General features: G+C 45.3%; 1 protein-coding gene across 1 annotated transcript; it reads left to right on the forward strand.

The window, feature by feature from the left end:
- The first annotated feature begins 8,949 nt into the window (after positions 1 to 8,949).
- Positions 8,950 to 10,706, forward strand: LOC144288071 (proline-rich nuclear receptor coactivator 2). The gene has a single exon (XM_077855702.1). The coding sequence runs from the start codon at positions 9,084 to 9,086 to the stop codon at positions 9,501 to 9,503; it is 420 nt and encodes a 139-aa protein (XP_077711828.1). The 5' UTR covers positions 8,950 to 9,083; the 3' UTR covers positions 9,504 to 10,706.
- The last annotated feature ends 493 nt before the right edge of the window (positions 10,707 to 11,199 follow it).

Here is an 11,199-nt window from a genome sequence, read left to right on the forward strand (position 1 = left end):
AGAGACAGACAGACAGACAGACAGAGAATCTCTCACCTAGTCATGGAATACAAGGCCATGTTTGGACCTACTTAGGTCTCATACCCCCACCCAGATCCATAATAGTGACAAAGAAACCACTGCATGTTTCTTGGCTTGGACTAAGTAGAACCCACCCAGAGCTGGGGCTGGGGTTGATTCCCCTAACCCACAGGACTAAATGGAGGAAGGCTGGTACCTGAACCAGATCAGGTCCTTCCCCATTAGGAAAGGAGGAAGGAGAGAGTAGACAGCCCATAACCTCCACTGCAATTTTATATGATTACAGGTGTAGGCTTGTAGGCGTCCTACAGACCAGCATTCACATTCTAGCCTCAGAGTTTAAACTTAATTACTTTACTTCTTGGTGCCTCGGTTTTTACATCTATAAAATAGATGGTTTATTCGTTTTGTGAAGATTCAGTGAGCTTACATATAAAGAAGTGGGCACAATACTGGGAAGTAGTATGTACCTAATAAATGACAGTAGTGGTGAATGTTCTTACAACTACTATTATTAATCTCATTGGTGATGTTACTATGGTCATCACCATCATTATTCATGATTAAAGTCCTCATTAGCAGCTCCAATTCTTGGCCTAATTTGTAGACTGGAAGCTGGGTGCCGGGAGTGGGGAAGCAGGGGGGGTCTGGGCAGTTGAGAAACAAAGGCCGATAAGCTGAACAAGTTTTTCCCACTCCCAGCTTGAAAAGATTTGTCTAAGTCAGTAAAAGCTGCTGTCCCCACCCTCCCAGGGAAACCACAGCCCAGACCTTCCACCTTTTAAGAATCCTCCAGGTGCTTCTGCCCACATTAAGCTCCCTGCAGACCAGGACCACCCAGTGCTCTGGAAAGGTACAGACCCAGTCCTGGGAGGGTCTGCTCAGAGGTACACCTGCACCTTTCCTAGCAGCTCCTGAGGAATATCATCTATTGATCGAGATGGTTTCTGTTCCCCTCTACTTTTTATTACGCTTCTGTCTTTCCCATGGAAAATGTGAGCCAGTGAATCCTAAGAATATTTGTTCTGATGCGATATTTTGGAGCTAAACCATCTACCATCCCTTGTATACAGTTCTGACTGTGTACAGATGGACTACAGACTGGTCACAGAGTTAAGAATAGCACCTGATTCTAACATGAGTTACTGTCAGCTTCTGGGCTTCCCAAGACCAGCCAATGTCTCCCCATCCCAACCATCATGCCACGTTATCCCCATCATTCCAAGATCACCTTTCTGGGTCCTGTCATGACCCTCCTCCAAGGAGTTCTATCGACCTATTAACCTATGTAGACCTGTAGGCCCTGAGAGGGCCCGAGGTGTTCATTTTAGTCCCCTATCTACCTCTCCCTTCCTACTCTCCCAAAATTCTTTCCTCACCACACCTCTCCATCCCCAGAGCCCCCATCCTATCTTTTTTTTTTAAGATTTTATTTATTTATTCATGAGAGAGACAGAGAGAGAGAGAGACAGAGACACAGGCAGAGGGAGAAGCAGGCTCCATGGACTCAATCCCAGGACTCTAGGATCACGCCCTGAGATGAAGGCAGGTGCTAAACCACTGAGCCACCCAGGGATCCACCCCCCCCCCCCATCTATCTTTAATATCAGTTCCTGAGATCCTTTCTGTTCTTTCATATCAGTCAGTCCTGGTGCTTTCCAAGAGAAACAGCAAGATCAAAAATGATTTTTAAATGAACAATGACATGACTGGCAGGATAGAAGGAATCGGGGATTTGGGTGCTCTAACAGATCTGGTTTGGAACCCAGCTGTGTGGCTTTAGGGGAAATTACTGATCCTCTCTGAACCCCGATGTATTCGTCTGTCTTCTGGAGTCTTTAAAAGGGCTAAATATGACATAAATGGAAAGTGCCAGACTTAGGATCTGGCCCAACAAATGGCAGCTTGGAATTGTGATACTTATAGCACCAGTAGGAGGAAACAGATAGGGAGATTTTATCTTAGGGGAATTCTCAGCCAAGGACGAGGGGCATTCCCTTCTCTTTGCAAGCTCTAATTCAATAAGCAAATTATTTTATAAGACTGTGAGGAAAAGATTAGAACATCAAGAAGCTGGATATCAACCAGAAGGATTTTTGCACCAAGCTCTTTCATCTTCTACTCCGCCCTGGGCTGCTGAGTTTTCCTTCTTGAAAGCTCTCAGAAGTTCTTTTAGTGAGGACTCCTCTGCCTTTAGTGGGTCAAGAATAAAAAGGTTATTTTACTGTCAGCCTCCATAGACCATCCCTGCTCGATCTTCCTGATAATAAGGTAATCTCATCCTGCTTTCAGGGGCCATGTCTTTCATGCCTGAATAATTGGCAGTGATATCATCCAGTTACCTCTTTTCAGGTCCCATTTGGAGCAATGAGCAGTAGATTTCCTCTATTCTCCAATAGTAATACTAGAGAATTGCTAACAGGCAGAAATTCTCATCACAAGATACAGTCAGAGGCAGAGATTTGGGAAGTATGGCTTATATTTTCATTCTAAGGGTTTGACTTGAATAAAATATCTCTTGTGATGCAAGGCTCTTTTCGTGACAGCTTGATCAACGGTATCCTTCCCCAACTACAATGCTGCAGTATGTCTATCAGTGTCCAACTAGGACACAGCAACTACTTAATATTTTGATTGGGGATGGTTGATTATAAAGAATTACTGACAATAACAGGGATTGGCATAATAGGATTGGCTGGTGTCTCAGTCTGCTTGGGCTCTATTACCATAGACTGGGTGACTTCAACAACAAGCATTTATTTCTCATAGTTCTGGAGGCTAGAAGTCTGAGGCCAAGGTGCTGGCCAATTTGGTCCTTGATGAGAGCCTGCTTCCTGGTTTGCAGATGGCATGCTCTCGTGTCCTCGTATGGCAGACAGCAGAGAGGTGAAGCAAGCTCTCTCCTCTCCTCTGGTCTCTTCTTACAAGGGCACTAATCCCATTCACGAGGGCCCCACTCTCACGATCTCATTACCTACCAAAAGCTCCACCTCCTAACACCATCACACCAGGAGTTAGGTTTTGCATTTGGGAGGACACATTCTACCGACAGCAGCTACTAAGAACTAGAGAGAACTCTAAAGAATAAAGAACTTACACGAGGCACAGCTGCTATTCCAAGGTTGAAACAACACCCAAGGAAGAGGTCTTCTCCCCTCTGGCTGAGATCCAGACCTTCCAGAGAGGTCACACTAGATGATGGAGAAATTGTCCAGGTCCTGCAGGTGTGGAACTTGCTGGAAATACTCCTCCTGGGGGTACCAGAGAAATCTGTCACAAGTGCCTCACTTTGGACCTCACTCCAAAGGCAAATGAGGGGTGTGTGGAAGCCATTCCCTGAAAGGCACCTGGATGGCAGCACTCAGCTCTGAAACTGTCCAAAGAGCTGAGGAAGTTGGTGCCTGCCATGCTGTAAGAGTTGGGTGCTGGGAAAGCCAACCACTGCTGGGTGCTGGAGAAACTGAGAGAAGTCCAGAACTAGAAAGTACAGAAAACCCCTTGAGTTGGAACCCAGAGTTGGCAAAGAATAGTGAAACATCCTTAGATGGCAGAAGGAGCCAGAGGGCTTCGGTGCAGGGATGGAGCACACCTCTCATGCATCTCCTGGAGAGGGAGCACGCCTCTGGGACTGCACTGTCCAGTAGGGTAGCCACTGGCCACATGTACGCATTTTGATTCAAATTTTTAAAAACTAAAATTAAATTAAATTAAATTAAATTAAATTAAATTAAATTCTAAAAATCAGCTCCTCACTGGGTGTTATTCTTTATGTTGGCAAATTGGACACCAGTAAAAAATAAATTTTAAAAAATTTTAAAAAATAAAAATCAGCTCCTCAGTTGTACTAGCCACATTTCAAATGCTCACCGGTCATATGAGACTATCAGTTCACCCCAGGGACAGCCCAGCTCCAGGGTGCTATGCCCATGGCCCCACACATCTGGTCTGGGAGCCACAGTGTGATGTTGGCCATGTTTGACCCTAAGGCAATGTTTCTGGCTTCTCACAATCTTCATGACACTTGCAGGAGATCCAGAACATCCAAAGTGCAACTGGTGAGAGGACCCAGGGGTTCTAGAAGAGCCTAGTTTTATTTCCTTTAGGCTTCTTGTATACTACATTATATTTGTGACCCTATTACCCCTACACTTCCCAGACTGGAGTCCCACAGCACGTGTGTAAGTTGCCAAGAAGCAAGTGTTTTATGCTCAATTAGGATTCTGAAAATTCTAGGCTAAACTAAATTAGACAGGGTTGTTTCCTGCACGGCAGGCAATGCCCATGCTCTATATTCCTCCAACAGACTTCCAATGGCCATTGCATCTCTTTGCCTGAGGGATTTCTCCGAAGCCTGCGAGGCTGCTTTGTCAGTGACAGATTGGAAGTGCAAGAAATTGGGAGCAGCCCTCCAGGATGACTGACGGAAGATGATGTATAAATAGTTCAGATCCTTTATCCCTCAGATGAGACGATTCTGAGGCTTGCACGCTACACTGTCTCCCAGAGTCTCCCCTCAAGTGCAAGCTCCGGTCACACGCAGCAGAGGCTGCCCTAATTATATACCCTTTCCTGGCGTCCTTACCATTCTCCTACTGCCTTCTCACTTCTTTCTTGTTGTTCCCCAGATCCCCCAAATAAATGACCTGTCTTTGAATCCTTACTGCAGCCTCTGCTTCTAGGAAAACCCAAACCGACCTTCTAAGTGACTCCTTAGCTATTAATACACATTATCAATCCCCAAGAGAGGAAGAGCATACACAACAGTTCCCAGACTCTGACATCGAGTCCACCTTCATATGGCGTTCCTGTCACCTCTCCCCTAAACAGTGCTCCAGAAAAAACAGCTAAGAAAATGCTAGTCTGAGTCATAAAGAACAGGCTCCAAGCTCCTAACCCTCAAAAGGAATCTGAAAGTCGCTGTAAACTAGAGTTTAAAGACATCAGTCCACTGGGCTGCAGAGGCCTTGGCCTTATCTTTATAGAAGAAGTTCTCTAGGGACACCTGGGTGGCTCAGCGGTTGGGCGTCTGCCTTCAGCTCAGGTCATGATCCTGGAGTTTCGGGATCGAGTCCCACACTGGGGTCCCCGCGGGGAGCCTGTTTCTTCCTCTGCCTGTGTCTCTGCCTCTCTCTGTGTCTCTCATGAATAAATTAATAAAATCTTAAAAAAAAAAAAAAGTTCTCTGAAATCAGAATGGAAACTAAAGAGAAAGTCTGCCTGCCTTATCCAAAGCCAAAATGCATTCATGATAGGAACTCTGTGAAGTCCGTGGCATCATGGTAGTGAGAGAGTGCAGAGAAGGCCAGACAAGAGGACAGAGGGAGCAAGAGGTTTGCCACTTGAGGGTAGATGAACAGTTAGGATCTTCCAGTGGGGGGTGGAGGGGAAAAGACAAAAGTGACAAATGAGGCCTAGACCATGAATAAATAGCATACATGGGATGAATGTCTTTCCCGTCCTCATTTCAGAATATCAGGTTTAGAGCGTAGCTTTTAGTGTTGGAGAGAAATAAGTTGGATATAAAATGAGCAATTACTACTATATTCAAATTATACCGTTTGTACAATCATGGAATCTCCCTCCACTTCCTCACTCAAGACTCAAAAGCTGAATATGAAAATACAGTCTATGAAAGGTTAAGCAAGTTCCTGGTCACCAGAGTCAACAGAGAAGCAGCGTTGCATAGTGTAGGCCTCGGAGTCAGACGGGGTTTGAATAGCAGCCCTGCTGAGCAACCAAGGACATGCCCACAGCTGGGTGACTGTCCACACCTCAGGCCCCTCATCTGGAAGTGCAGAGTACCCGCCTCAGAGAGTTGCCCTAAGGATGAACACCAATGTGTATCAAAAGCCCAGGATAGGGCCTCCCCGGGCACTGGTTCAGCAGGAACTGTCAGTACCTAATAATCCACCAAGGCATCTACCATGTCCTGTGGCCTTATTTCCATAATCTGCTGTGACCAGTGGCAGGGAAAACAATTGAACCCTGTACCCATGGGGCCTTAGCATCCTTGTTAAAGATGAGCCCCAGGGGATCCCTGGGTGGCTCAGTGGCTTAGCACCTGCCTTCAGTCCAGGGCATGACCCCGGGGTCCTGGGATCGAGTCCCACGCTCCCCACATGGAGCCTGCTTCTCCCTCTGCCTGGGTCTCTACCCTCCCCTCTCTCTCTGTCTCTCGTGAATAAATAAATAAATAATCCTTTAAAAAAATAAAATAAAAAATAAAGATGAGGCCCAGGGTCAGAAGGGCAGCAGAGGCGCGTGGCCATCAGGACACAGGTCCCCTCTGCTCTCTCCTTACCTGGGGAAGACCAGGTGCGCCGCTGCAGAAATGCCTCTAGGCTTAGGGACATTTCCATCAATGTTCCTATTTCCCAATCACACTTCCCGCTCCCACCCCACCAATCCCCCGCAAAGACAATTCTCTTGACCCCGCTTCTCCTTCCAGCGACCTCCCGACGTCCCCACTCTCCTAGGCAGAAGCCCCTGCAGGAGTCCCTTAGGTCGCTGTGTCTGGTCCCCTCCTCCCGCTGTCTGTTGACCGCACTGCCCCTCACGGCTCTGGCCCAAATGACCCCCACGTCACCAAATCCAATGCTCATTTGTCAGTTCTAGCTTTTCCTGACCCTCTGCAGTGCGTGACTGTCACAGTCCCTGTCCTCCTCCTCTCAATTGTGTATTCACTTCAGGACTCTGTACCCCCTGGTCCTCCTCTGCTGGCCCTGCTTTTCGGTCCAGGGGCTCCCGGTCCTGCTGAGTGCTCAGGCCCAGCCGTGGCCCTTAGTTCCCCCACATGTGTCTCCTCCTTCAGTGAACTCCTCCCTGGCTTGAAATAACACCTATAAGCTACCGACCCTCACCCTTCTCTTCTCCAGCAGGGACCCCTTCCCTGAAAATAATCAAAACTCCCTCTCTTGTCCCCAACCCCAAGCACTGCTTCCTTTTGTTAGAGACAAAACATTTCCAATGGCCAGTTCCTCCTTCGGGTCAAGTATGGACAGTGACAAGAGTCCCAAATAGATGCATCTATAACTTCTGGAATGTCCTTTTTCCTCCCCGATGTGTCAGCCATATACCCATGTTGCATTCCATTCTCATGTGTTGCACAACTCCTGGACCTTGCTCAGGCTTGTCCCAGCTCAGGCTTGTCCCTTGCTCAGGCTTGTCCCAGCTCCGGATTCTCGTCGATACCTCGGTTTGTCAACACTTCACCTACATCCCAGTATATAGTTCTATTAAGAACATTTTAGTCACTTCAAAGGATAGGAGATATAATCCAAGAACATAATGACTTCTTTGAAAATGGTGAGGCATAGTGCAGGAAGTACGCATTTTAAGACCATCTTATCGTGTCATATAATCCAAGATTTGTTAGAGAAACACTGTTCTGGCAGTGGAGGGGATGGACATGAAGCTGGTTGGGAGCCTAGAGGGGAGCCCAATCAAGAAATAATGAGGCCTGAGGGTAGGACAGCCACTACACATTTAGAGTAGGTGCCAGAGCTAAAATCTGAGCTTACACGGCCAAAAAGATAAGAGTGAGATTAAAACAAAACAAGATGAACTTGGGTAAATGGCCTCGTGGAATAAAAGTGGGAGTATAGAATGAGAAGCAGCAGATAGGCGCCTAATTAATGGGTCCTTGCGATCCTACGTTCCTCTTGCTTGAGAAGACAGTCCCCCTCCCTCTAGCTCACAGGGAGAAGGAATAATAGTAAAAACCGGGACCACCCAGAACTGATCACCTCTATTCCTGCCTTCCCGCCGCTGGATGGGGACTCTCCTGACTGTATGGGACAAGGTTCAGAGCTCAAGCAGGACAACGCTGTGCTCTAAGGCAAGGCCACATAAGCCCAGTCCACACCTGCGCAGCTTTGGGCCAATCCCGCGGGCACGACACTTTTAAAGGAATAAAAGAACTAATCAGAGCTGAGGAGTTAGCCTGGCAGCACTATTGATGGACAAGGAGACATCCCACTCGGTGAAGACGTGGGAAATGGCAGAAGGAAGTGGTGAGCTTGACCCCACAGCCAGGGGGCCCGCCTGGGACAGCCTGCCACGCGTTAGTCTGGCTCACGGGTGGGGAAGGGGAATGTTCCTCCCCTCGTCTATCTCTTCATGCTCTCTGTTGCTCCGAACTATTCCTGCCCTTCCGTTTTCAGACTCGAGGGCAGATCGGTGCAATTGAAATGACACTAAACTCAGGGACAGGAGGAAGGTGTGTTAGCCGGTCATTCATTCCACGAACGTTTTCAGCTTCTACGATTGTGGACCCAACCCCAATGGGATGGTGTCGCTGTGCCCAGCCAGGGCTTCCAGATTAGTAGGCATAGCTGCAAACAACTTAGTGTACACCCCTTGCCAGGCACCATCCCAGGTGCTTTACTTATATCAACCCGTTTAAAATTTTTAAAATGGGGAAACTGAGAGATTAAGGAACTTGTCCAACGCTACACAGAGTTAAGTGGCAGATCTGGGATCTCAAACCAGGCAGTCTGGCTTCAGGGGCTGTGTGTGCTCTTAACCAATGTAAGATCTATGGGATGAACTATAAATAATTGAAATGGAGCGTTTCTGGTATTAGGTATTAGTAGTTGAACATACTACTACTGCACAGGGCCAACTTGCAAGGGGAAAGTTCGGGAAAGACAGCTAAGCCCTTGAGCAAGGTCTTGCCAGATGACCGGAGATTCCCCCCCCAGGTTGGGGGTGTGAGCTCCAGACAGAGCGAACCTTGTGAGCAGAGACAGGAAACAGGAAGCTGAAAGGAGGTGGATCAGAGTGGCTAGAATTAAGACTTGGGGGTAGAGGCGGAAGGAGGAGGTCGAGTCCGGACGCCGAGGACTTCTCTCAAGCTTGTGTGCTGAGGAGACTCCGATGTTGGCCTCAGCTCCTAGGCTGAACTCGGCAGATCGGCCCATGAAAACTTCTGTATTGAGACAAAGGAAAGGATCCGGCAGAAAGCAACATCTCTTACCCTGGGCTTGGCAGCAAGGAAGGGGACAGGTGGTGGAAATCCTGCGATCCGAAAAGCAGACTGAAAGGTGACAAAGAAGCTGAAGATGGGTGGCGGAGAGAGGTATAACATTCCAGCCCCTCAGTCGAGAAACGTTAGTAAGAACCAGCAACAGCTTAACAGACAGAAGACCAAGGATCAGAATTCCCAAATGAAGATTGTTCACAAGAAAAAAGAAAGAGGACACACTTACACCTCCTCAGCAGCTGCACGGCAGGCCATGCAAAATGGGGGGAAGAACAAAAATTTTCCAAATAATCAAAACTGGAACTCTAGCTTATCAAGTCCCACTTTACTTTTTAAGTCTCAAACTAATCAGAACTACGCTGGAGCCAAGTTTAGTGAGCCACCATCACCAAGTGTTCTTCCTAAACCACCAAGCCACTGGGTTCCAGTTTCCTTTAATCCTTCTGATAAGGAAATAATGACATTTCAACTTAAAACCTTACTTAAAGTACAGGTATAAAATAAGATAAAATACTAATGTTTAAATTTAGTTCTATTTAAGGGTAGTTGTCAGTTGTTTCAGACCAAATTCACTAGGGAATTAATCTGTAAAATTGCTAATTAATGTAGAAAACATTAGATTTCATCTTAACTGTTTTACGTATAGTGTGCACTGTGATGTAATGGTAGTATCAGTGCAACTTGAAATAACTAAATTATTGAGAATTGTACTGGATATTGTGTTCTCAATTGAGTAACTCTTAAATGAAACCTGTCAAATTTAGATTTGGGGAATGGTAATCAACTTTTCCTATGGTCTGCTGGGCACAAATACTAATTTAAGATTATCATTCATGGATCAGTAGTTTTACTTGTTGGAAGCTAGTGAATCTGATTATAAGCATCCAGTTAAGACCTACAGGGATTGGAGTAGTTGAATATTTAACAGTTTAAAGTCCTAGAAACACCCAAACCAGGAATATGACAACAACCCAATGCACTGCCAAAAAGAAAATATGAGTTTTTCTTAGAGAATAGTTGCATTTTTGTAAAACTATGCTGGTGAAATGTGGAAAAGGGCACTAGGGGCTATCTAATTTAGATGAGACCATATATCCCAATGGCCGTTTGTTTCATGCAGTGGGTGTCTGCCAACTAATGCACCAAAACCATTTCTTACAGAAACAGTATTTGGTGGTCATTGAGTAGCTTTCAAAATACGTTTTTGTATTACAGCACTGCATAAGCTATTCTGACAGTGATCTGGTCTCAAATCATTCCCTGCAAAGCTTACTTGAAGTGGGGAGCTGTATAATGTGAAAGTTTTAAGTACCTTAGGAAAGAGCCATGTAAATATATGTAATAAACTTGTAGCATATGTAAAGTTTTGTTGGCATTTATCCTACAAAAATGGAATATTTTAGTATGAATTTGCTGAATGTAAGACCATGGACTCTGTTTTTATACTATGGCCTGATTTTAAAGGTCCAAAACAAATTGTTTTTAAAAGTTTGCCCTTGTGCTAAAGTGCCAGTGTATGTATAATTGGTCTGGTTGTAAACTATATTTCAAAGTAAATCCTAGTGTAATAAGTTTTATATAACTAAAGGTTTTAAGCTGCTAAAACACTTCCTATTTTTAAGAGATGTGAGATGCAGTATGGGACTAATTTTTCTTTCTTAAGCCCAAAGATTAAACTATTAAAGGTCCCTCCAACCCTAAAGATTCATTCTGGCTTTCAATAATTTTTGTAATCTATAATATGAATATAGTTTAGTGTATGATGTCAGTATATATTTTGTTACTAGTCCAAGTGCAACCCAGGGGACCATTAATGCAAAAGATGTAATTTCTTGCATAATATCTTGATAACGCGTTTTACCTAAATATAAATTAATCCAACATTAACTTACAAATCTGTATGGGAGACTCAATTTAAAAATTATTAAGTGCCCTATTCTAATTTGGCTTTTTGACATTTTAAAGCAGAATGGCCAAATTGTATTTCCCCAGTTAAACTTAGATTGAGGTGATTGCTCAAGTCAAATAATGCTATCCTAAAGTTTACATAGTACTTCATGTACATTTGTGAATTTCAAGCATGAAATTAAAAAATAAAATTGCCTCTTCCCCCCCCCCCCAAAAAAAAAAAAGAATTAAGACTTGGGGGGAGAGGGGGAGGGGGCAAGGCAAGGGGAAAAGCTAAAAAGTTGCCC

This window comes from Canis aureus, chromosome 17 (assembly GCF_053574225.1).
Source record: "Canis aureus isolate CA01 chromosome 17, VMU_Caureus_v.1.0, whole genome shotgun sequence".
Classification (NCBI taxonomy): Eukaryota; Metazoa; Chordata; class Mammalia; order Carnivora; family Canidae; genus Canis; species Canis aureus.

Coding starts and splice junctions, on each gene's coding strand:
- LOC144288071 (XM_077855702.1), top strand. CDS start 9,084: ATGGGTGGCGGAGAGAGGTATAACATTCCAGCCCCTCAGTCGAGAAAC.